The sequence below is a fragment of the Lygodium microphyllum genome, chromosome 9 (assembly GCF_053477565.2).
Source record: "Lygodium microphyllum isolate KBCC chromosome 9, Lygodium_microphyllum_v1.1.10, whole genome shotgun sequence".
NCBI classification, from domain to species: domain Eukaryota; kingdom Viridiplantae; phylum Streptophyta; class Polypodiopsida; order Schizaeales; family Lygodiaceae; genus Lygodium; species Lygodium microphyllum.
Genome location: NC_141143.1, coordinates 57,971,905 through 57,998,535, shown reverse-complemented (window position 1 = coordinate 57,998,535; position 26,631 = coordinate 57,971,905). Strand labels below are relative to the sequence as shown.

Here is a 26,631-nt window from a genome sequence, read left to right as displayed (position 1 = left end):
GGGAGGAGCCTCCTCGCACCCGTCCCTCTTCAGTCCATGCATCTTAGAGGGTTCCATCTACCGTGAAAGTGTCTTCCGTGAAGACTGCTTCAGATGTGCGGATGCCTTCCTTGATTCCCTCTATTCAGGTGCCGATTCTCCCTTCCTTTCCGAAGGAAGATAAGTTGGATGGTTCCAACTACTCCCTCTGGTCGTGCAAGGTGGAATGCATCCTCGATGCATTCGACCTTTGGGAGCTTGTTTCTTCGCCCATCGACCGTCCCCCCATGGATTCGTCCGATGGCACCTCTATGGACCGTGCAGCCTTGTGGGATAGGCTCAACTCTCGAGCCCGTTCCTTTCTTTTTATGAGTCTACATGATTCCGTTCTTGTACATGTTCACAGGTTACAGACCGCGGCGGAAGTGTGGAAGAAGCTTGCGTCTTTGTATCAGCACAAGACGTTTGCCCACAAGATTTCCTTGGAGAAGAAGTTGCGGATGCTCAATCTTGATGATTCTTCTTCCATGAAGGAGCACATCACGAAGATGGAGGACATGCGAGGTGAGTTAGCCTCTCTTGGTCGTATGATATCGTCTGAGGATATGGCAATGATTCTGTTGACTCAGCTGCCATCACCCCGTTATGATGTCTTCTACACCAGCCTCATCACCTCGAGGACCCGTGAGAAACTCCTATGGGAGGAACTTTCCCCGCTTGTCTTGGAGCATGACAAGCGACTCAAAGAGGTGGGTGCCAGTGGCTCCACCAAGGCTTTTATAGCAGGTACAGGTAGTGGCAAGAAGAAGAAACAAAAGAAGGAGAAGGCCAAGGACAAGAAGGAGGAGGACAAGAAGGATGCGAAGGAGAAGAAGCCCAAATGTCCCCACTGTGGGAAGGGTACTCATCCCGAGGAGAAGTGTTGGCAAAAGTACCCCCATTTGAAGCCCAAGGAGAAGGACTCCAAGGCGGCCCCAGCCACGACAGAGTCTGCGTTTGTGCATGTCTTTGTTGAGGAGGATACAGCCCTAGCTTCTACCACTCTGGAGAAGCCTTGGCTCATGGACAGTGGAGCATCTTCACATATGACCTTCCGACAGGATTAGCTTCAGGATCTTCGTTCCCGAGGGGGTACTGTCACCATTGGTGACAATTCTACAGTTCCTGTTCGCGGCGTGGGGACTCTACCTATGTTTTCTAACAGGCGGTCTTCCTCCGCCAAAGTTCTCTATGTCCCTGATTTGGGTTTTAACCTATTGTCTGTGCATGGCCTTACTCAGCTAGGTACCCGAGTCATTTTTACTCAGGATGCAGTCACAATGGAGGATGCTTCTACAGGTGATGCTCTTTGGACGGGTACACAGGAGGGTGGGCTTTATACGCTCACAGCCTTGGCTGCGAGGACTTCCCATGAGTTTGGGCTGCTTTGGCATGCTCGGTATGGTCATTTGAACCTTGATTCTCTTCGGCGGGCTTCTCGGAGGAAGATGGTGGAGGAACTTCCAGATTTCCCTCCTCTTCACACTTTGTGCCCTAGCTGCTTGAGGGGCAAGCAGCATAGGCAGCCTCACCCTCAGGTTGCCTCTCGAAGGGCTACTTCTCCGCTTAATTTGGTTCACACCAACCTTTGCGGACCTATGGGCACGACCTCCCTTGGGAAGGCCAGGTATTTGATGCTGATTGTGGACGACTTTAGTCGTTATGTGTGGCCTTATTTCTTAGAGTACAAGAGCGAGGCATACTCCCGTTTCTGCGAGTGGCAGGTGTTTGTGGAGACCCAAACAACTTCCAAAGTTCGTGGCGTTCGAGCTGATCACGGTGGCGAGTTCACTTCTCACCTTTTCTCTCAGTTTTGCAGGGATCATGGCATAGAAACAGGGAACGCCCGTTCCGGCGCATAAGAACGGATTAACGCATTCCGGGAGGTACGAGCCCAGGAAACGCCGGTGAAACGTTCCCGCCCGTTCTAGCCCGTTCCATCCCGTTCCCTGGCCGTTCCCTGTTTGGAACGGCCGTTCCAGCCCAGGCATGTAAATTTTTAATTTTTTTAAAAAAATCTGTTGACGTTTCGCAGCTCGCTCCCGCCTCCCGCTGTCGCCTGTCGCCTGTGCCTGTCCCCTCCGCCTGTCGCGTGTCCCCTCCGCCTGTCGCCTGCGTCTGGACTTGTTCCCTGTTCCCTGTCGCCTGTCCCTGTGCCTGCCCCGCCTGTCCCCTGCGCCTGCCTCGCCTGTCCCCTGCGCCTGCGCTTGTCCCCTGCGCCTGCGCCTACCCCGCCTGTCCCCTGCGCCTGCCCGCCTGCCCTGCTTGCCCCGCCTGCTTGTGCTCCTCCGCCTGCTCCTGCTCCTCCGCCTGCTCCGTGCACCTGCGCCGCCTACTCCTGCTCCTGGGACCTGCTCCTCCGCCTGCTCCGTGCACCTGCCCCGCCTGCTCCTGCTCCTGCTCCTCCGCCTGCAGGCTGCTCGGCTTTGACTCTCCCACCTGCCTCTGAGTCTCCCGCCTACGTCGCGTGCGGCACACGGTACACTTTGGACCTTGGTTTTCATTGAACTTTGACGCATGGATGTTGAAATGTTGGCTGCAAATTTCTGTAATTACTAATTTCATTGAAGTTTACAGTTTACTGATTATTTGTCACTTCTATATAGATGGCAGCATTGACATCTATGGGATCTTCATCATCCTTAGCAGGTACTTCGTCAACAACAGGACGAAGTCGAAGCACTACTTGGTCATGGTGGGATGAGGTAGATGCAGGGGTGCCATTGAGAGGTGGAGGGGCTCGCCCTTGGAAATGCAAACTTTGCCCTTATGCTCGCACTAGTGGGGCTGATAAAGTGAGAGCCCATCTTCTACATGAGGAGGGGAAAGAGGTGCGTTTTTGCACCAATGTATCAATTGAGAAAAGGCAGGAGTTACTTAACCGCATAGCCACATCTATGGGGAATTCACATGCCAGGAGGACGCCAAATATAGCAGTGGATCCAACAACATGGACTCCAAGACCAGTAGGGCATGGTGCTTCATGCAGAAGACCACCAGGATTAGTGGCTACGCAGCCTTCTCGTGGGCCATCAATGGCAACAGGTCGTGGTGCTAAACAGAGTTCATTGCACACTTCATGGGAACCAAAGAAAAAAGAGGAAACAGATGCAGCAGTGGCACGCTTTTTTTACCATGACCATATTGCATTCAAATCAGCCAGGTCACCTTATTTTTTAAATATGGTGACAAAGATTGCAGAGTATGGACCCACATATAAGCCCCCTTCATCAGAAACTATCAGGACTACATTGCTTCAAAAGGAGAAAGTAGCCATAGAGATTGCAACAGCAAATATTCGCAATCAATGGGTAAGAAATGGAGTGACATTGATAGCAGATGGATGGAGTGACACACGCCATAGGTCCATACATGGTATTGTTGCATATTCTCGTGGAGATGTATACTTCATTGGTAGTCATGATGCTTCAGAGACTGGAAAGAGTGCAGATGTATTGGCATCCGAGTGGTGCGAGGCAGTGCAGGCTGTTGGGGCAGAAAATGCAGTTTGTGGCAGATGGTGAACCTACAAACAGGGCAGCAGGAAACATTTTAATGGCAATGTATCCACATATCACCTTTAGTCCATGCATGGCGCATTGCTTGAATAACTTGTTGAAGGATATTGGGGACTTGCCATGGATTGCATCTCTTGTTGCGAAAGGCAACAAGATTATCACATTTATATGTAATCATCAGTACTTGCATGCTGAGTTTCGCAAGAGAAGTGACAAAGAACTTCTTAAATACTCGGATACACGATTTGCATATAACTTTCTTATGCTTGGTCGATTGCACTATTGCAAAGGTGCAATTAGGGAGCTATTTGCTAGTGATGAGTATGAAAATTGGACTGGGGCTGCCACTGCTACTGCTGTGTTATGTAATGCATATGTTTCTCATAGAGATTTTTGGGATGAGGTTAATCGCACCAACCAAATGGTTGATCCTATTATGCACATGTTGAGGCTTGCAGATGGCATGGATCCATGCATTGGAAAGATCTATGAAGGTATGGATCGCATGATTGAGAGGTTGGAGAGTTTGGAACCAAATGCAGATAGGTATGAGCAAATCAAGGAGTTATGCATCAGCAGATGGAATGAGTATGACTCTCCTATGCATGCTGCAGCATATGTGCTTGATCCTGAGTTTCAAGAAAAGATGCAAGAAAGAGACCTTGAGGTGGTCAAGGCTTGGAACACATTGCTTGCAAGGCTTTATCCTAGCCGTGAAATGCAACGCAAAATTAAAAATCAGCTCTCTGTATATCGACAAACATTAGGGATGTTTGGTACAGAGGATGCACTAGAGGACAGGACAAATATTGGGGCTGCTTTATGGTGGGAGGACTATGGGGCAGAAGCTCCAGAGTTGCAGAGTTTGGCTATTTGTATTCTTAGCCAAACAATTAGCTCTTCTTGTTTAGAGCAACTATGGAGCTCCTTCAATCACATTCACTCAAAGAAGAGAAATCGTCTTGGTACAATGAAGACGAATGACCTAGTTTATGTGAGCTCCAATCTTCGCTTGCTAGCTCGTACATCAGTTGCAAAGGCTGATTCTTTTATATGTTGGGAAAAAGATGACGATGATGATGATGGTGATGATGATGGGCAGGATGTTGTTCAGCAGGATGAGCATTCAGGCACAATGGAGCCATCTTCCATGAATCAGAGCACTTAGTAGCTAGCCTTTTGGAACTTTAGAGTATTGACTTGGAAATTGGAGCTCTTGTAACTTGGATCTTTACTATTTAGGCTTTAAAGTTTACTGTTTAGTGCATATTTTGTGTTTTTGCAATGCACACTTGTTGCCAGTTGGACTTATGCAACATTGTTGATTACAGTGTTGAATTATGAATGCGACAATCCATTGCTGGTTACAATGTTTTGAATCTTTATTATTGTTGAAAGTTGAAACTCGATTATTATGTCTCTAGAGTCTAATTTCATGAATTATAATTCATGGTTGATAATAGATATGATCTGTCTCTCTAGATTCTAAGACTAGTGTTGACTCTCTCTCTCTAGAGGATATATATATACCGTTCCCTCCGTTCCCGTTCCCTCGCTTTGGGCGTTCCCCCCGTTCCAGGGGGTCCCGTTCCCGTTCCCGTTCCCCGTTCCTGGTAACTATGGATCATGGTATTCGGGTGGAGTATTCCCATCCAAACACACCATCCGAGAATGGTGTGGTGGAGCGTGCGAATCGGACCATGGTGGAGATGGCCCGATCTATGCTGGAGCATAGGAGTCTTCCTCATTTCCTTTGGGGTGAGGCGGTGGCTACAGTGGTGCATATTCGCAACCGCTCTCCGACTTCAGCTTTACAGGACACGACTCCTTATGAGGCTTTCTTTGGGAAGAAGCCTTCCGTGTCCCACTTTCGCATCTTTGGGTGCGATGCTTTTGTCCATGTGGACAAGAAGAAGAGGAAGACGAAGTTCGACTCTAAGTCGAGAAAGCTTATCTTCGTGGGTTATAGCACGACCACGAAGGGATATCGGCTCTACGACCCGACGACACGGAAGGTTGAGGTGAGCAGGGATGTGATCTTTGATGAGGCCTCGACCTCTAAGGATTCGATTGATGGTTCTATTACAGGTGCTTCTTCGACATCGCAGGACCTCCTCCCCCCACCTTCTCTCCCTTCTCTTCCTTCCCGGATACCCCTTAGCACCCCACCCATTCCTCCTCCTACGGCTTCCCTTTCCCCTTTGGCGGATGTGACTCCTTCTTCTACGAGTTCTTCCACCTCTTCAGCCTCCCCTCAGGAGTCTTTTTGGGATACATAGCCTCCTTCAGGTGCGGAGGATCTATCTTCATTTGGTGAGGGGGAGTCCCTCTCCGATATGGGTACTTTGCAGGTTCCGGAGACTACTCGGTCTCCCTCGCAGCAAGCAGGAGTCTCTTAGGATTCCCTTATGGTATCGCCGGCTCATGCAGGATTCAGGAGTTACTCACTTTCCTGCTTCTTCCTCAGGTCCACGTCGATCAGCCCGCTTACAGGCCCAGCGGGATAGTTCACTGTGTGTGAACTATGCTCTTATGTCTCAGATTCTTCAGGATTCCCAGCCTTCCACTGTGGAGGAGGCTCTTGCAAAGGATATTTGGAGACAGGCTATGCAAGCCGAGCTCGCTTCCATTGAGCGAAACCATACTTGGGAGCTTGTGCCGCGTCCCAAGAAACGGAAGGTGATAGGTGTGAAATGAGTCTTTAAGACCAAGTATCTTGCAGATGGCTCCTTGGACAAGCATAAGGCTAGGCTTGTTGCCAAGGGTTTTGCACAGCGCGCAGGATTGGACTACTTCGAGACTTTTGCTCCTACAGCTCGGATGTCCACCATTCGAGTTATTTTGGCTCTTGCAGCTCACCACCGTTGGCCTGTTTATCAGATGGACGTCAAGTTAGCTTTTCTGAATGGCGTCCTTGAGGAGGAGATTTATGTTCCACAGCCTCCTGGTTTTCTTGTGCAGGGGAAGGAGAATCATGTATATATGCTGCGGAAGGCTCTTTATGGCCTGAAGCAGGCTCCTCGTGCTTGGTACCAGAGGATTGACCGCTTCTTTCTACAGAGTGGCTTTCAGCGCTCCGCTCATGATCCCAATCTCTACTTCCGGGTTGTGGATTCTCTTTGTGTTTTCCTTATTTTGTATGTCGATGATCTTATCATTACAGGGAGCGACACTCAGCAGGTGGAGCATACTCGGTCCATTCTTCAGCAGGAGTTTGACATGACGGATCTAGGGATCCTTCACTTCTTTCTAGGACTGGAGATCTATCAGATGACACTGGGCATCTTTATCTCGCAGCACAGGTACATCTCCGAGCTTCTTTCGGAGTTTGGTATGGTCACAAGTTGGCCTATTTCTTACCCCATGGACCCAGAGTCCAAGCTTTTGGCAGATGGAGTCCCCCTTACAGATGCCACTCGTTACAGGTGCCTTGTAGGCTCGCTTATCTGGCTGCTTCACACTCGGCCGGATATCTCTTTTGTGGTGGCTTTGTTGTCTTCTTTTATGAAGACTCCTACACAGGATCACTGGCAGGCGGCCTTGCGTGTTCTTCGATATTTACAGGGGACTCGATCCTTCGGGATCATGTATGGAGATGGGATCACCCTTTCTGGATAGAGTGATTCTGATTGGGCAGGTGATGTGGATTCGAGTCGATCCACTACAGGTTATGCTTTCACCCTTGGATCCGGTGCCGTCTCTTGGAGCAGCAAGAAGCAGCCTACTGTGGCACTTTCTTCTACAGAGGCTGAGTATCGGGCCCTATGTTCGACCGCTATGGAGGCAGTTTGGCTCCGTCGCTTACTGGCCGAGATTGGCTTTTCCCAGACCGGACCTAAGGAGCTGCGCGTGGACAACCAGAGTGCTCTTGCTCTGGCGAAGAACCCGGTGTTTCATGCTCGCACGAAGCACATTGAGGTTCAGTATCACTATGTTCGAGAGCGGATCGTGGATTCAGAGCTGGTGGTGGTCTATTGTCCTACGGTGGCCAATGCGGCTGATCTCTTCACGAAGCCTTTGCCTCAAGCTTCTTTGCTTCATCACATGCAATTCTTAGGTCTTCAGACCCTCCCAGGATCTGAGAGGGGGTGTTAGCCTGCTCTATTATCATTCTCAGTCTGTCATCTCTTGGTTGTGAGCTCCTATCAGAGTCTGGCAGGAGACAGAGGAGCTCTGTCAGCTTGGTAGCTGCTGTTTTTGTCTGCATTCCTTTTCCGGGAGTCACACAGCCCAAACTGGGCTTTTTGGTGTGCAGTCGGCCCAGATTTTTGGGCAGGTCGGCCAGATTTGGCAGGTCGGCCAGATCTAGCCAAGTCGGCCAGATTTGGCAGGTCGGCCAGTTTTCTGGCCTGGGGCTATATATAGCAGCCCCCCAGTCATTCTCAGCATTCTCTTCTGCAGGTTCAGCACACTCTCCGTCCTCTCCCACTCCGGCATTGGTGCTGCCATTGCTTTCAGTCTGTTCTGGTGCCCTCACTGACACTCCGGGCTGCGTGCAGGGACTGATCAGTCCATTTCAGTGTATTCAGCATTCATTTCAGTCAGTGCAGATTTTCTTTCTTCATTCCCTGCTTTCTCTCTCCCCTCCTCTATGTTCGTGTTCTTCTTCCGTTGCGCACTCTCACAGGATCAGGCACCCTCTCTCTGGATGAATAGAGGGCCTAGAAAGGTTACAATCCACAAGAAGAACTTGCTTCTCGGAACTTCACTGATGATTTTTGACAACAGACAAAAAGAAACTTAACGGTTTGCATGCTAATAATAATTGTTCAATTACAAAACAAATTGTTTTATAGCAACTGATAAAACTTCAAGCATCGCTATGTCAAAACGTCCATTTATGATGAATTTTAATTCAGAGAAATCAACTAGCTTTCCACTAAGAACAAGATTTTTGACATACGGTTTCAAGCTCCTTCTCGCATTCTGCATCGCACAGTTTGGGGACATCTTCTTTAGGGAGAGATGCTGCCAAGACGTCTGTTCTTTCGAACAGTTGCGCGGGAAGGCCAGAAGCGATGGCTGTGAGAGCTAGTGAGGCAAAGGCCTGCCGCCTTCCTGCTTGCGCATGGACTGCAGGGTCTTCCGGGACTTGCATTGAGCAGGAGACACGCATGCCACGTCTTTGACAGGAATGCTCCTTCGATCGTACCTGGCAAAGCTCCGAGAATACCACTTTCGAAGAGGTCGAGCCTGTACACACACACGAGAGCTTATCATAATGAATGGCAACCTTTACGAGAAGGTGAATCAGAATGGCTTATCTTTTGTTCTGAAGTTTCAGCCGCACACGCACCCAAGCTCACAAATGTGCAGATGGCCACCATCCCTGCTGAGATGAAGTACTTGCCCGTCGCGAGATGGATAACATGCAGATTTATGTATCTCTCTTGGATAACAAAATCCCAACGGTGGAAACACTGCATGAACGTATTTTGTACAAGTATTGGCTATCGTTTCATGTAAAAATAAATATTTTTATACAACCAAGGTCAAGGTGTAGGTTCTAGTGGGTGTTACATCTCCACAACCAGAGAATCCCACACTACTAGAAACGAGTGTTTTCATATATGTATCTTTCATGAAATGCAAATTATTACCTTATAATAGTATATTTGTTGCACTTGAAATGCTAACAAGTTGTAGGAGTGATCCACGCAATATGGACATTGTGTTTTGCGCATCGTGTGCATGCTCCTTGGGCCTTCTTAAGTGCATCCAAGCTAATTATACCACAAATATATATTTAGGGCTTTTCGGATTTAACTTGTTGAACATGTGCATAACATTCATATGTGAGATAGATGGTTTCTTACCAATATAGGCCTCATTAGAGGTTTTTCCCTTCAGAGATTTTGTGTAGCTTTAATTGAGAATATAGATTGTAATATTAAAAGCTTTGGCCAAAATTTGATTAGGCAACCCCTTGCCCTTAAGCATGCATCTTGCCATTTCCACAATGGTACAATTTCAGTGTTGAACAATGCCATTTTGCTAAGATCTAAGAGTCCCTTTGCACTTGCAAAAGTCTTCAAACTCCTTTGAGTTAAACTCACCGCCACTATCATTTTAAAAATTTTCACACTTTTCCTTGTTTTATTCTCAACAAGTTTTAGTGTTTTTTAAAGTTACCAAAAACTTGATCCATATCATGAAAAAGTACACCCACATCTTTCCACTATAGTCATCATTAGTTAATATCAAATAAGAAGATCTTCCCAAGGCTTGTGTAAGCATTTTACCTTACAAATCAGCATGCACCAACTTTAGATGACCCTTTTCTTTGTTCTTACTTTTTTGTGAAAATCTATTTCTCTATTGCTTGCCCACCATATGAGATGCACATGGTTCCTTCATTTTAGTCATTATAGATAGGTGAACGTACCTTGCTATACATCTCCTTTAACATTGAAAATCAAATGTGACTAAACCTTTCATGCCAAAGTTTACTTTTGCCTACTCTAGCGATGATAGGAAGAGCACTTAGCTTGTATGTGTTATCCGTTCTTTCTCCCTTACCAACAACTTTGTTGGCACTATCAAGATTTTTGGCACCTATCTTTTTAAATCTTAATTCATTGCTAAGATCAATTATGCAAGCAAGTAATAACAAATATTAAAGCTTTTTGACTTCATCATTTGCAACAATAAAGAAAATAGTACTTGTATCCTCATAAAGACATTTTGCATTGTTTCTAACCATTATAGTGATGGATTCTTGTAGAGGCTACATAGAGCTATATAGACCTTTCTTATTAATCATGTGATAGGAGATGCCACTATTCAATGTCTAGGAGTCATTTATAGATACTTTTGGCACTGAACAACACACTTTGTCAATGTGGTTGCCATGAATAATTCTAACTCTACTTTAGCCATATTAGTTATCTCCTTCCCTTTACTTTTTAGAATGTCATCCATCTCATTTGCCTTCTCGACACAATATTTACAATTGCATATTATCTTTCTTATAGTAAAAGTAATCTCCTTGAAACTTTCTATTGCCACTCTTTTACCTTTTTTAACCATCAATGGAGGAGCCACCTTTGCCTTTTGTATTGGCCAAGAATTTAGTATCTATATTCTTACTATCTTCTTGAGCTTTAAGCTACAACTCCTTCCTCCAAAGCTTGAGAGTTCACTTACTTATTTAGAATAGTTACAAATCTATCAAAATTTGGTAGATAAATTCTAAGAATTTAGCATCTCAAGCTAGTCTTTTATATCTTAGCACCATCCATTTGGTTACACAAATTATTGATCCAAGTAATGAATGCTTTTGTCATCTCTCCTTTACCATACTTCTCTACTACTAGCTAACCCTCTAAATTTTGAATCCTTGTTTGATTTTGCATTTTATATTGACTTTTGAATATGTTTCAAGTCTCTGATACCTTGCTTGTATGCTAAATCAAGATCAAAACACTACTAGAACAGCTTGTAACTAAGGCATACAATGCATCTACGTTCCTTTGTTTTGAAGAAGATCTGCCTTTGAAGGAATCATAAAACTCGAATTTGAAGGGTCAATGGTGACTTGTGATTCTAGGTCATCCTCTAGCACCATCTCTAAGAGCTCATAATAATCAATGATAGTTGTAATTGTAAAATTCCACAATGTAGTTTCTACCATCTAACTTGCCTTTGATGAAGGTTGGTGCACGAATTCTCAATCATTAGATTGTTGGTATAGTAGTATCACTTTCTAATACACCAAAGCCACTTGTAGATGTCAATATTGCTCCTCTTTGTTGTTGAAGCCCTTGTCTCTCACATATTCTTTACTTCTTAGAGCCCCTTTAGATTTGATACTTTGTAGAATTACACAGTGCATAGAATAGAATCTAAGTAAGGAATAAATAGTACACAACAAATATAAGAAGAATAGAAACTTCTTTAATTTCAAACTAATCGAACTAATCGGATACAAAGATGGCTTTGTCTACATATGCACTTCCACTATGAAGCTTAGATTGTGATTTAAATAGATGTTAGCTGAAGAGCTTAAGGATAGTTGGAAAAACTTTGATAGGGTGAAAGATAGATCGGTCTTGGCTTTTGAGGAATCTTTCTTTTATAGCCTATGAAGGTAATCAAGTCAATCTATTCAACCTATCATATTATGAGCCTTCACTATTGGGCTAGGGAATATTCAAAGCAATACTTCCTTTATCATCAAGTCTCCTTGATGAGGGTCTACGAGTAGCATCCTTGGCCCGATGATGAAGGAAATATTCTCGAAAATATTCCCAATTCCCTAAGATCCCCCAATCAAGAGTCGTAGCCCTTAGACCCCAAAATAGACATCCTTGATACTCCCACAACCTACAACTTGGTGCATAGCTCTAGCTCAAGTCTCAGCCCACGTCTCAATATTTAATATTTTCCTACGTAGTATTGTCATGCCTATAGTGTATAGCTCTAGCTATGGTCAAAATGCACTGCTATATAGATTCAATAGCTAGTTGAGAATACATAATGGGCTTTTTTTAAAAGGCTAGTGTGTATTTCAAGCTCAACTCTTCTCTTTAAAGAGAGATCTATCCCCGTGGGTTGTAGATTTCAAAATTTTACAAGCTCTATAACAAGTCACAATGTTGAGACCTTTGGCACACCTAAAGACATAAACAAATGCGAGGAGCTCCCACAACTTATTTTGAGTAGGCCAAACACTTTAATTTTCTCTTCCTTTAATGGAATTACAAGAAAATCACAAAATATAGATTCTTGCTCCCAAATTCATTGATTTTTTATATTTATCAATAATCATTAAGTTTAATTTTATGTATGTTTGTGTAATTATATTATAAGTTTTTTAGTTCACATTATAATAATATTTACAATAGAAAGAGTTTCACTTACATTAGAATGACTTGCTTCTTGACCTAATCTATTCTACACAAGCACAAGGATGACGATTATAATAATAGAATAACTTACTTCTTGATCTAAAATATTCTACACGAGCATCAGAATCAAAATTATAGTAATAAAAAAACTAAAAATAATAGCAATCTTATACTTATCATATTGAGATATTTAAATAGAAAATTGGATACCTTAAATAATATCTATTAATAAAAGTATTATATATACAAAAACACATATTAAAAATATATCATTAGAAAAAAATGAACTTTTATCTAGGCCTTTTTAACCCCCCCCCCCCCCCCCCCCCCTTAAAACAAGAAAAAGTAGAGAGAATAACATTAAAGTAATCCTCCTCTCTCTACTTTTTCAATCTCCTTTTGTCTTTTTTATAGTTATCCACAAAGAAATTGCTCATTCCCTCATTCTTCTCATTCAATAGTTTTTTTAAAAACAAAAAATTATATCTAGATAGAGATTAGTATTTACAAGAGTACGATGCTTTGTTTTCTATGCCAAATGAATTGTAAATATGGAATAACTCATTTTAATGGAAAAAAGGAAAAATGTTTAAGAGTTCCTTTAAATATTTTTTGGAGACTTTTTATATGCTTGCTTCTCGTCAATAAATATACTTGTTGATCAATTTTCATATTATTTGGAAATGTATTCGGAGGAAACTTTGAATTTTCCAATATTCAAATGCCTTTGGACACCCTTTTCTCTAAGCTTTTCTACTACTTCTTTTATGAAACCCAAAAAACCCTTCTCTTTGAGCTCTTCTACTCCATTCTTAGAGCTCTAATGTATATTCTTCTCTATGCCTATCTAATCTATCTTCTCATAGTGAATTAGCCTATTTCTTTTACCTCTCTCTATTCGTTATATAAAACTAAAATTCATTTAGCTAAGTTGTGTAAATCCAATGAAATATCTAGAATTTAAGTTCATAGCAATCAATATGAATAACAAGAAAAAAGGAGTTGCATATTAAGCTAGAAGGTGAGTATGCTTATTTTTTCAAGAGAACATAACATCATCATTATAATCCTCAAGTTGTATAGAGGTGCAGCAAATGGTATTGAAGCATGTAGACTTGTATGTGTGTGTACAATGGGATAGCATAGGAACCACAAGAAATACTCAATCACATTGATGGGGTATAAAAGGTATAAAGGGACTCAATTAATCCATCCATACAATTAATCAACTAAGTCTCTTCACCTTCTTCACAACTTCCATGGCTTCCCTTCCTTCTTTCTCTCCCTCTCTTCCTTATTTCTCTCTCCTTCCCTAGTCTCTAGCGTTTCATTCTTTTTTCCTTCATTTTCTTCATATCTAGTTTCCTTTCAAAGCAAGAAACCCTATTTTCTTAGGTATGGTAAGTACTGGTACAGCAATGGAGAACCATAAGAGTTAGTAGACCCCCCTCTCCATTGTAGTTGGTAGCTTTCTTGGAAGAAACACACGAGCTATGGACATATCTGTACATACTAAGGCTATCTTAGTAGGTCATCACTAACTTTTATGCAAATTTTAGGGGTCCTTGGTAAAGGAGATCGCTATAGGAGTTAGAGGATGGTAAAACTATTGCTACTTTTCAAGGCATACCTTCTCTCTCTTCTTTGCTCAAGCTCAAGCTATTATGGATTTATAGGGATAAATCTTGATTTCTCTTCTTGATCTTCACTTCCCATGGAAAGAGACCTTCTAGAAGCATTCCTACTAATCATTTGGAGTAGGGTCATAACCATCCAACAATTGTGCAATCCACATGGACTCCTCAAGAACAACCTAAAAAATGTGGCATATTTTTTCCATACTCTTTCTACTCCATTTCATTCATCGCTCCCAGTCCAACCTCATCTCTGGCCTCTTCCTCGAGCATTATCACCATCTATAGTTAGCATTGAAGTCTTTCTCCTCCCTTCTTAACATCTTGGCATTTTGGGGAATACCCTATTTTTGATAGCATCGGAGCAACAAGCCTTTAAATCTTTCAAGGGAGCTTTAGATATAATCTCCAAGACCTACCCATAGTAACTATTGATCAATATTGTTGAATGTTGAAGACTTAGAGCTCAAGATTCAAAGGATTTTTCATGGTAGGTGTGAAAAGCTTCTCATAAAGTTTTCCAATTCTTGAAGTAAGGCCTGAGGAAGATTTGCATGAGTCACCTATAGCAATGTATGACTCTAATGCTTGGAGATTTCAAGACACTGAAGGCATTTTACTTCTATGGGCTAATTTGGAAGAAAGATTTAGGTCTCTTGATCATGGAAGCTTAATCTCGTTCCCTCAAGCATAGAAGATGTATATCATATGAATCTTAATCTCTCTCTTTTATCCATTTGTTAAGCTTATGTCCAATTTCTTATGAGATATTAAGAATTTGTCATTTTCTATATTTTTCATCATCTATTGCATCAAATGAGTCAATTGATTGCATCTATCTCACTTGGTCACTCGTTGAATGCATAATTGCTTATGGATCAATTAACCTTATTCCTTGAGTTGAAGTTTGTAATTTTAACCCATAACCATCTTTGCTTTGTGTGACCCTTGAGTAAATCAAATAAAATTGTGAAAGAGGTAAATTAGTAGACAATGAGTCATTATGCTATGAGGTAATCCCTTAAGCCACTTTTATTATTGCTACTACATCAACTCTCTTTCAATCAATCTTGCATTGCATGCTATCTAATTAGTGTGGTATGGTATTGTAATGTTTATTCTAGTTGAGGAAAAGGCCAATGCCAAGCAAGGTGGCATGCCAAGAGTGACATGACCCTCCCTTGCCACTAAATGACCCTAAATGAATGTACAACCTGGCTTGAGGAGGAACTTTGCACACACTTCAACTGTCAAAGCTTGAAATTTGTTTGTAGGTGCAGGTACATTCTCCTTTGCCCATTTGAAGAAAATTGAAAGAGGGAATTAATTTTATGTATGTAAAAATGTGTTGAGAAGGGATTGAGCTCTTGCAAGGGTTGCACATTGATTTTTAGGTAGTTGTAAACCATGTATGGGATTCATAACATGCTTACAATGATATGTATGTCATACATTGGGTCTCACAATGATTTTAGCCTCAAATAATGAAATTTTGGTCCAAGGCAAGGTGCAGGAAATTCAAGAGAGTCACAAAAAACTCATCACATAATTTTTTATATTATTTCTATGAGAGATCTCTATAGCCCATTGTGAGCATGAATTGTCCACTTTGATTTCAATTAGAAGACTCCTCAATCAAAGTTATGGAGCTAAAAGTTATTGCAATTTTAATGCAAGGAGGTCTTGTGGATTGAATTAAAAATGATAGGGTATAGAGGAAAAAGGAAGGTCTAGGAGAAAATTCAAATGGAAATAAGAGACTCCCAGGCATCTATGAATGAGTGTAGCTTCACCCAAGAGTAGCATGGAGAGATATATGAAGAGGTACTTGAAATTGACCCTTAGAAGTTGTTGAATTAAATCCTATCTCAGCATGAGATTTGCCATACTGAGAGACATAATGAGATGGTAGCCAACCACAATTGAAAGCTCTCTAAAACGGATCAAATGATTTAACAAATAAATTTCTCTAACTCTCAGACACACTCTTGAGTAGCTCACAACTCTTGTCCCTCGGTTGTTAGGGGTTAAAGGCTATTTATGCCTACCTGCCTACATTTACTTGTACTTTTCACCCACGCACCTATACATTGCACGTGGCAACTGCCTATCATTATCACTTTATTATTTACATGACAAGAGAATAAGGGAAGGCATGTCACACATTGTAACTATTGGAGTTCCCACATATTGTCTTGCTTTTACTTGAACCTCCATAGCTCTCACTTCTTTCTTGATTTTATTCATGCTTCCACTCCTAGTCTATATTTCATATCAAAGTGGGCATTTGAGGAGTGTCATCAACATTGCATTTAGCCTAGGAAGAGAGCTTGACTTACAGCTTTCATGGCAGCCCCATTTTAGTCCTTTTGAGGTATATATTGGCTTCCTTGCCTTCAATACCTATTTCAAGTTGGTTGAGGATCTTCCCAGGGCCTAGTTGAACCTTGTTGAGTGCATACTAAGCTAAGAAAGAACCATTGTATCCATTTTGATTGGACATAGAGCATGCTATAGAAGCCATGGATAGCTATGGTAGCTTGACAACACTTTCATATTTTGGCCATAACTTTTGCATATGATATCGAATTGAGGTGTTCTATAGCTCAAAATGAAGAGCCTACAAGATATGAATCTAAGCAATCAAAAATTTGACTCTATGCAGTTTTTAGTTCTTCATTTACAGAATATAGTTCTAATTTGGATAGCAAGTATTCACAGTTAATGTCTATGTATTGAATGCCTATATGCAATTCGTGTATGCTACATCAATACTTAGCATTGTTGTTTATTCATGGATATGATTATATTGAGCTCTACAATTTTGATTTGAGCTCAATTGATTGAATTTGAGATGTGGCTATTTGCTTTAGTGATTTCCATTTGCTAGCTTGAAGATTTATTGAAGGTTTATCCTATTGGATGTATACATGATGTACTTTGGCTACTTGGACTATCAGCTCTATGCATTGAGCTTCCTTTGCTACTTTGGATACTTTGAATTTGCTCCAATGAGAGTACTTGGTATTTCGATGTAGAGCTTGGTTCATTTGAGTCAGTGAAATACTCTCTTATGCTTTATTAGTTATATATATACTATCACTACAAAGGTTTATTACTATGGGCTGATTTGCCTTTGACTTGGATACCTTGTATCACTTATTGTCAATGGGTTATCAGTGGGGGGGTGGACACATGCTTGGCATGGATTCTAGTATACATCTACGTACTTGACACCTTGGATGTGTTGATAGTCTTTGGTACTTCATGGTTTAGGATTTGTCTTGCATTATTAGTTGCATTACATTCTTTTGTATGTTTGCCTACAATTATATGTTTATTTGCTATACTTTTATGGATAGCCATGTCGACAATCAGTTTCAAATGTTTGTGGTCCCATGCCGTGTCAATCATTAGGTGGTGAGATAAGTACCTTGTGACATTCATTAATGATTATTTGTATAAATTTTAGGCCTATCCTATTAAGCAAAAATTAGAGGTGTTAGCCACATTTTAATGCTTTCTTACTATGATTAAGAACCAATTTTGGCATAGTCTAAAACACCTATGATTTGACAATGGGGATGAATATGTCTCTAAAGCATTTAAGTAGTTTTGTGATGAGAGTGTAAAAATTACATGGCGCAGTGAACATAATTTGAGAAAGAGATAGAGAGTACACAAGAGATATGAGGAGAATTAAAAATTTTTATTTAGCTCCAAACAACTAATAGAAAGATGGTTCTATCCACCTGTGAGCTTCCATTGTGAAGCTTAGATGGCAATCTAGACAAAAGATAGGTGAAGAGCTTAAGGCTAGCTAGAACAACTATGACTAGGTGAAAGATAGATGATAGATGGCTTTGAAAGGGTTTAGCTTTTATAGTCTGTGAAGGCGGTTAGATCGGCCTATCCAACCTACCATATGAGCCTCCACTAGTCAACTAGGGAATATTCTCTTTACTATCGGGGGTGCTGCCCTCGGACCCCCATCAGCGGGGACCATTGGTTCCCCCTGGGATCCCCTAGCCAAAAAAGGGGCCGCTTTCGTGGCCCCCAGACCCCAAAATAGGGGCCCCTAATAACTTCCTTACCCAACAACTCGATGCAATGTGCCTCGAGTTGCTACCAGCTTAACTACTCCATCTAACCCAAAGATTAGACCCACAACAGTCACCTTTTTGCCATCCAGTCACATAGACCTCATCTAACATACAAGTCAGGACTCAACCAATATCCAAGCTCACATATGGCTTCTCCTCATAATGGGGGCCTTACAACTTTGAGCACCATGGATCATTGGTGGCACCTTATGAGGGTGGGGCATTGAGCATATCTAACACCCCCCTCAATGTCCACCCATAGGTGAATTATCTCCTTTGCCCAACGCGGAGTCTTTGAAGATGAACTTGAAGCAGATCCTTTGTAAGTGCTTTGGTGAAGATATTTGCTCCATTCTCCTCTGTTGGACAATAGACCAATTCCACTATCCCATCCTCGATCAAATCACGCACGTAGTGATACTGGATCTCTATATGTTTGGTGCACGCATGAAACATTGGATTTTTGGAAATGGCAATGTAACTCTGATTGTCATATCTCAACACAGTTGGTTCTTCATCTTGCACTTCCATATGCCATAGGATCCTTCTCAACCATACTGCTTCACATGTAGCAAAACAAGCTGGCTTGTACTCTACTTCAGTAGAAGACAATGCCACTGTTGGTTGCTTCTTACTAATCTAAGAGAAAATTCTTGAACCCAAAGAGAAACAATAACCAAAAACTGACTTCCTGGAATCACTGTGTCTCTTGCCCAATCTCAGTCCACAGTTCCCCACAAGAGAAGTTCTGGAATTGTATGTGATACCATAGTCAAGAGTTTCCTTCAAGTATCGAAGCACCCACATCCCAACTTTCCAATGACTCTCATAAGGTTTGTTTTGAGAACCTGCTCAAAATACCAACATCAAAATTGATATCTAGTCTGGTGTTACATAAGTAGATCAAATTGCCGACCAACCTCATGTACCTCCCAATATCTGCTAGTGTTGATGTATCCTCAACAGATAACTTTGCATTTACCTCCATAGGTGTAGCTATCTCCTTGCACTTGGTCATGCCAAATGCCTTCAAGATCTCCCATGCATACTTCTTCTGAGAGATGAAGATCTTTCCTTGCGACTTCAATCCCCAAATATAATAGTGCAACAAGCCCAACTCTGTCATTTCAAACTCAGAACTTAAAGCCTTTCGAGTTTGGTTGATCATTTCTTCATAGTCACATGTAATAAGAAGGTCATTCACATATAGGACAATCACTACAGACTTTTTACCATTCCTGTAAACATACAAGATAGTATTTGAGCCACATTTTTTGAAGTTTAAGCTTAAAAAGAATTTATCTATCTACCAGTACCATGCTCTAGTGGCTTGTTTCAGCCCATACAATGCCTTCTTCAAGCCTTGTACTTTACCTTCTAGATCCACTTGGTGCTAATAACCTTCCTTTTTGTTGGCCGATCCACTAGCTCCCAAGTGTCATTCTTTAGAGGAGCTTGTGCTCTATTCTTGCTTTCCTATGGAAATGGCTTTCTCTGTTGCTTACCCATCATACAAGCTTCACATGGTTCCTTCAATTCAGTTAGCAGGTAGGTGAGCAACATACCTTGCTTGTGCATCTCCTTCAACACTACAAATCCGATATGTCCAAACCTTTCATGCCAAAGCTTACTTGTGCCCACTCCAATGGTGGCTGTAAGAGCACTTAGCTAATACAAGTTGTTACTTATTTCTCCTTTGCCAACAACTTTGCTAGCATTGTCAAGAATTTCTGCACCTGTCTTCTTGAATCTCACTTCATGACCAAGATCAGTTATGGTAGCAACAATTGATAACAGATTTCTCCTAATTTTGGGAACATATAACACATTTGAAAGCTTTTTGACTTCACCATTTGAAGCAACAAAAGAAATAGTACCTGTGCCCACAACAGGGCATTTTGTATCATTTCCAACCGTCACAATGATGGATTCTTGTAGAGGCTGCATAGAACTGTATAGACCTTTCTTGTTGGTCATGTGACGGACGGCCCCACTATCCAACATCCATGAGTCAGTGGTAGATTCTTCTTGCGCCAAAGGAGCACACTTCCTCAATGGTTGCCATGAATAACTCCAACTTTGCTCTGTATTGATTGTCTCTTTCCCTTTACTTTTAAGGGTACCATTCTTTTCATCGCCTTCTTGACATGACAATCTGCGATTGCATGTCCTTTCTTCTTGTAGTAGAAGCACTCTCCTTGAAACTTCTTCTTACTGCCCTTATTCTTTTTGTCATCATCATTTTTGGTGGAGGAACCACCTTTGCCTTTTTGCATTGGCAGAGAATGCAACATCTCCATCGTTCCTTCCTTCTCGGGCTTTCAGCCTCAACTCCTCCTCCATCAATAATGCACAAAACTCCTCAAAAGTCAAAGCTTGAGGTCTCACTTGAGTATTAAGGGTAATTACTAGTCCATCAAACTTTTGTGGATAAATTCAAAGACAGGTCTAAGCTAGCTCCTCGCTAGTCTTTTGTATCCCAACACCAGCCATCTGGTCACACAGATTCTTAATCCGAGCGATGAATGCTTCAGCTATCTCTCCTTCAGCAAACTTCTTCGTTGCTAGAAGATCTGCATTTGGAGGAATCATCACACTAGAATTTGATGGGTCAAGGGTGGGCTATGGTTTTGCATCAGTCCCTAGCACAATCTCCAAAAGCTCATAAGAATCAAGGATAGTTGTAATTTTGAACTTCCACAAGGTGTAGTTTGTACCATCTAACTTGCCTTTGTTGAAGGTTGGTGGACGAATCCTCAGTGTTTGAATAGCTGGTGGAGCAGCACCACCTCCTACACCGCTTTGTGATGCGCTAGAACCACTTCCGAAAGATGACATCGTTCCTCTTTGTTGTTGAAGCCTTTGCCTCTTACTCACTCTTCGATCCCCAGAGCCCCATGGGCTCTGATACCATGTAAAAATTACACGGTGCAACAAACATAATCTGAGAAAGAGAGAGAAAGTACACAACATATAAGAGGATAATTAAAAATTTTCTTTAGCTCCAAACAACTGATACAAAGATGGCTCTGTCCACCCATGCGCTTCCACTGTGAAGCTTAGATGGCGATCTAGACAAAAGATAGTTGAAGAGCTTAAGGCTAGCTAGAACAACTTTGCCTGGGTGAAAGATAGATGATGGATGGTTGTGAAGGGGTTTAGCTTTTATAGCCCATGAAGGCAGTTAGATCGGCATGTCTGACCTATCGTATGAGCCTCCACTAGTCAACGAGGGAATATTCCCTTTATTGTTGTGCCAGGGGTGGGCGCTGCTCTCGGACCCTCGCCAGCAGGGACCATTCCCCCCTTGGGACCCCCTAGCCAAAAAAGGGGCCGCGAAAGACCCCAAAATAGGGGATCCTTGATAACTCCCTTACCTTACAACTCGATGCAATGTGCCTTGAGTTGCTACCAGCTTAACTACTCCATCTAACCCAAAGATTAGACCCACAACAGTCACCTTTTTGCCATCCAGTCACATAGACCTCATCTGACATGCAAGTTAGGACTCAACCAATATCCGGACTCACATATGGCTTCTCCTCATAATGGGAGCCTTACAACTTTGGGCACCATGGATCATTGGTGGCACCTTATGAGGGTGGGGCATTAAGTATATCTAATAGAGAGAAGTCTTAAACTTAGTTGATCACCTTGTATACCTCATCCCAAAATGATTTTGCAAAGCGCACGGATAGGACTATTTAGGAAAGAGTTTGTAGTAGTATGCTTAGTTAGGTAGGGTTACTACAATACTTTTGGGTTGATGCAATTACTACTACAATTCATTTGATTAATAGATTTCCATGCACTACTCTTGGTAGTAAGAAGGTATGGTTTGGTAAAAAGCTCTCTCGTATGCATACTTATATGTCTTTGGATATGAAATCTTCTACCATATTTCCAAAGACAAATGTAATAAGTTGGATTCGAAGTTTGTCAAATATATATTTCTTAGATATGGTGATGCAAATGAGATGGGCTATTGCCTTTGGGATTTGTAAGCCTAAAAGGTTATCTGCAGCCATGATGTCTTTTTCTATGAGAAAAAGATGCATATGAGACTACAATAGATAGTTGAGATACACAGGGCGATCTTTTGGGAGGAATTCCTATATAATACAACCAGCCCCAGTTAGAAGTCTGTTGTAGTTGATGATGATATAGTAGCCTAGGATCCACCTGCTATGCAAGATCATGATGTTGGACAAAGATGATAGACCATATAGGACCCATAGCTATTATTAAGATGCTCTATTAGAGCCTCACATCCTCTTGATTATTTTGAGCCCTTTATGCATTATGTCATGGTGACAGATTTTGGTGAGCTAGGGGTGAGCCCCTTATTTATGAGGGAACTATGTGTAGAGGTGATAAACACTCTTGGGAGAGGGCCATGCAATTTGACTATGATTCATCTTAGAAAAATTGTATATGGGATTTGGTCATTTTCCCAATGGGAAACATGCATTACCATGCAAGTGGTTGTACAAGTTGAAGAGTACCTCTGGTCATCGTAAACTATCATATAAGGTCAAATTGGTTGCTAAGGATTTTAAGAAGGTGGAGGGATGTCAGGATCGAGAACTGACACTCACTCTAAGGCTCTAGCCGGGCCTTTATGCTCAACCAAAACACCCCATGGCCTCACTGTCAAGATTGTGGGAGAGAAGGAAGGAGTCTCGCTTGAAGCTTTCTTGCTTGCACAATGGGGGAAGACACACAAGGGTGGAGGCTGAAAACAGTTTTCCTCTTCTTAGTTGTGTAAGCCAAATGAACTCTCTTACAAAGAAATAGAAGAACCCTGTATATATGGGTCTCAAACCAAACTCAACTAACTAAGGTGGCATACTAACTGAGCCACAAACTAGAGTAGATAAGGATAGCTATCGTGTAGCTATTATTCAGGGGCGGTGTACCAACCGCGTCTGCAACTAACACGTCGGTGACATAAATGCACAACGGTCACCCTGGCGTATCACGAGTGGAGCTCGATATGTCAACACTCCCCCTCGAGCTCAATCCCAATTCCTGCACACCAAGCAGGTCTCTGAACTTGCGCAGCTTCTCTGCGCCCAATGCCTTCGTAAATATGTCAGCTACCTGATCCTCTGTACTGACATAAACTAGATCAATAAGACCTAGTAAAACCCTCTCTCGCACATAGTGATAATGCACCTCAATGTGCTTTGTTCTAGCATGATAGACTGGGTTATTTGCCAAGTGTATACTACTCATGTTGTCACAATAAATGACAACTGGCCCATCTGAAGGCTGATGCATATCATAAAGTAGCTTATGCAACCAAGCTACCTCACATGCAGCCATTGCTGCACCCCTGTACTCAGCCTCTGTGCTCGACAAGGCAACTGTAGGCTGTTTCTTACTGCTCCAAGTAACTGCAGCACTCCCAAAAGAGAACACATATCCACTGGTAGATCGTCTATCAGAAATACTACCAGCCCAATCAGCATCAGTGTATCCATGCAACTGTATCTGAACCCCAGTCTCATAAAATAGTCCATACTGCAATGTGGACTTCACATACCTGAGTATGCGTCTAGCCGCATCCAAATGTGGTTTCCTTGGAGCCTGCATAAACTGACTTACCAATCCAACAGCATAGCTCAAATCTGGCCTGGTAATAGTCATATAAATCAAACTTCCTACTATGCGTCTGTACATAGTAGGGTCTTCTAGAAGCTCACCTGCATCTGTGCTCAGCTTCACATTTTGCTCCAAAGGAACTGAAATAGGCTTACAGCCTGTCATCCCATATTTGGACAGCATGTCCAATCCATACTGCCTCTGCAAGAGCTGTATCCCACTTGGTGATCTAATCACCTCAATGCCCAAGAAATAACGCAGCTCTCCCAAATCCTTCATCTCAAACTTCTGCTTGAATAGCATTTTCACATGAAGGATATCTTCATCACTGTCACCTGTCATAATCAAATCATCAACATAAATGACAAGCAGCATAATACCTTTCTCTGTTTTTCTCACATAAAGTGAGAAATCTGCCTTGGAAATCTGAAAGCCAATAGTGACAAGATACTGTCCTATCTTGTCAGACCATGCTCTAGGTGCTTGCTTCAAGCCATACAAGGCTTTCTTCAACCTGCAAACAAACTCAGGATGAACAGCATGCACATAACCTGGTGGCTGCTCCATATAGACCTCTTCTTGCAAATCACCATGCAAGAAGGCATTCTTTACATCCATCTGATGTAAAGACCATCCCTTTGATGCAGCCATAGCAATGACTGCTCTTACGGTTGCCATCCTTGCAACCGGACTAAATGTTTCTTCATAGTCAATGCCATATGTTTGTGCATACCCCTTGACTACTAATCTTGCCTTGTATCTGTTCACAGAACCATCAGCATTGTGCTTCACCTTATAAACCCACTTACAGCCAATTGCATTCTTACCTTTAGGCAAAGGTACTAACTCCCATGTAGCATTTGCTTCCAAGGCATCCATTTCTTCATCCATGGCTTTCTCCCATTTTTCTTTTCCCATGGCTTGCTCAAAAGATGTGGGTTCTGGTTCCTGTATCACTTTGACCATATATGCATAGTGAATGGCTGTAAATCCATCATATTTCAGCCTATCCACAGGATACCTAGCTCTTGTAGACCTGCGCAAAGTAGGTTCACTCCCAGGTGCTCTCAAAACATCCCTGGTCTTCCTTACTCCAGGTGTAACAATAGAAGGAATACCCAACTCATCATCAATGCTCTGTTCTGAGCCACTGGATTCACCATCCACATAAGAGTGACCTGCATTCACATCAAACATGGGCTGATCAACCTTCTCTTTTCCTTTTCGTGATACCTGCATACCACTATCTGCATTGCTTTGAGAAGATTCTCCTGATCTCAATCTACCTGTCCATGGCGAAGAATGTGAACCACTGCTAGAGGACGCTCCAGGTCCACTAATATTTTGTGACTGCTGCTGTGAATTCTGTGTAGCATTACCATTTTGTGCATCTTCATCATCAATCACATTTACTGGTCTATACCAGCTACTCATCTCATCAAAAACAACATCTCTGCTCACTGTAAACTTACGAGTAGAAGGGTTATAGCATCTATACCCTTTTTGCTGCAGAGAGTAACCAATAAAGATGCACTTCTCAGCTTTTGGATCCAACTTGGATCTCAACTCATCTGGCACATGTACATAGGCAATGCAACCAAAAATTTTCAAATGAGAAATATCTGGTTTCCTACCAGTATACCTCTCCTCTGGAGTCATTCCATGTATTGCTGCAGTGGGAGTCCTGTTCATTATGTAGACTGCTGTAGCAACTGCTTCAGCCCAATAAAAATCTGGCAAGTCTTTTTCATTGAGCATGGCACGAGATACCTCTCCAATATGCCTGTTTTTCCTTTCTGCAATTCCATTTTGTTGTGGGGTATGACTGCATGAATATTGCTGCTTTATGCCATGCTCCTGCAGGAACCTTGCAAACTCATTTGAGAGGTACTCTCCCCCTCCATCTGACCTTAGGCATTTTATATGCAAACCTGTTTCTTTTTCAACCATAGCTTTAAGAGTTTTGAAATGCCCAAAAACTTCACTTTTCTTTTTCATAAAATACACCCAAACTTTTCTGCTATAGTCATCAATAAAACTGACAAAATAATGACAGCCTCCAAGAGATGCAGCTTTAGTAGTCCACACATCAGAGTGGATTAATTCCAATGGCTTCTTACTCTCTTGAACATGTCTAGGAAATGGTTTCCTTGCCTGTTTTCCAAACTGACAGGCTTCACATACCTTATGCATTTCTGCAACCTTGAACTTAGGCAATCCTGCAACAATGTTTTGGGCCTGCATTGATTTAAGTCGCTGTACATTAACATGACCAATGCGTTTATGCCAGATATCAATATCTGCAACTACACCGGTCCCATGTGCAAACATTGCTGCACTCAATTCAGGCATATCTGCATCCAATGTAAACATTCTGCCATTCTTCTTTCCTTTTGCTATCAAGCGACCTTTATTTTTCATATCCTCAACAAAGCATCCATGAGGATTAAATCTGACTTGCAAGCCCTGTTCAACCATTTGACCAACTGAAACCAGATTCTTGGTGATATTCGGGACATGAAATACATCGGACAGGTATTTCTTTTTCCCACCCTGCATAGACAAGGGAATTTTTCCAATCTGCACAATAGGATGTGCAGTATCATCACCAGTCTCCACAAATCCTGGTTTTTCCATTTTCTTTGCATCCTCCATCCATTCTGCATGACCTGTCATGTGGTTTGATGCACCTGAGTCAACATACCATACATCATTGCTTTCTTCTGCACTTGTCATAGAATTGTTCATGTGCTGCACCATGAACAAATGCTCATTTCTGTCATCACCCTGTCTACTAGAAGATGCATAATTCCCTTGTTGCAGTTTTCCATTCATGATGTCATTCTGCTTTTTATAGCAGTCTTTAGCCATATGACCCATTTTACCACAGTAGTAGCATTCA

General features: G+C 42.1%; 1 protein-coding gene across 6 annotated transcripts in view; it reads right to left on the bottom strand.

The window, feature by feature from the left end:
- LOC148031072 (FKBP-like peptidyl-prolyl cis-trans isomerase family protein) overlaps positions 1-8,989 on the bottom strand; it is an 81,838-nt gene extending 72,849 nt beyond the window's left edge. For all 6 annotated transcript variants that reach the window (XR_015691842.1, XR_015691841.1, XM_087684597.1 and 3 more), the window contains exons 1-2: positions 8,833-8,989; positions 8,440-8,729 (exon numbers count right to left, since the gene is read on the bottom strand). Coding sequence is in view for 4 of the 6 variants with exons in the window: in XM_087684597.1 (XP_087540723.1) it covers positions 8,440-8,729; positions 8,833-8,962 (420 nt within the window). In the remaining 2 variants the exon portion in view is untranslated. The remainder of the gene's footprint in view (positions 1-8,439; positions 8,730-8,832) is intronic.
- Positions 8,990-26,631: the final 17,642 nt, after the last annotated feature.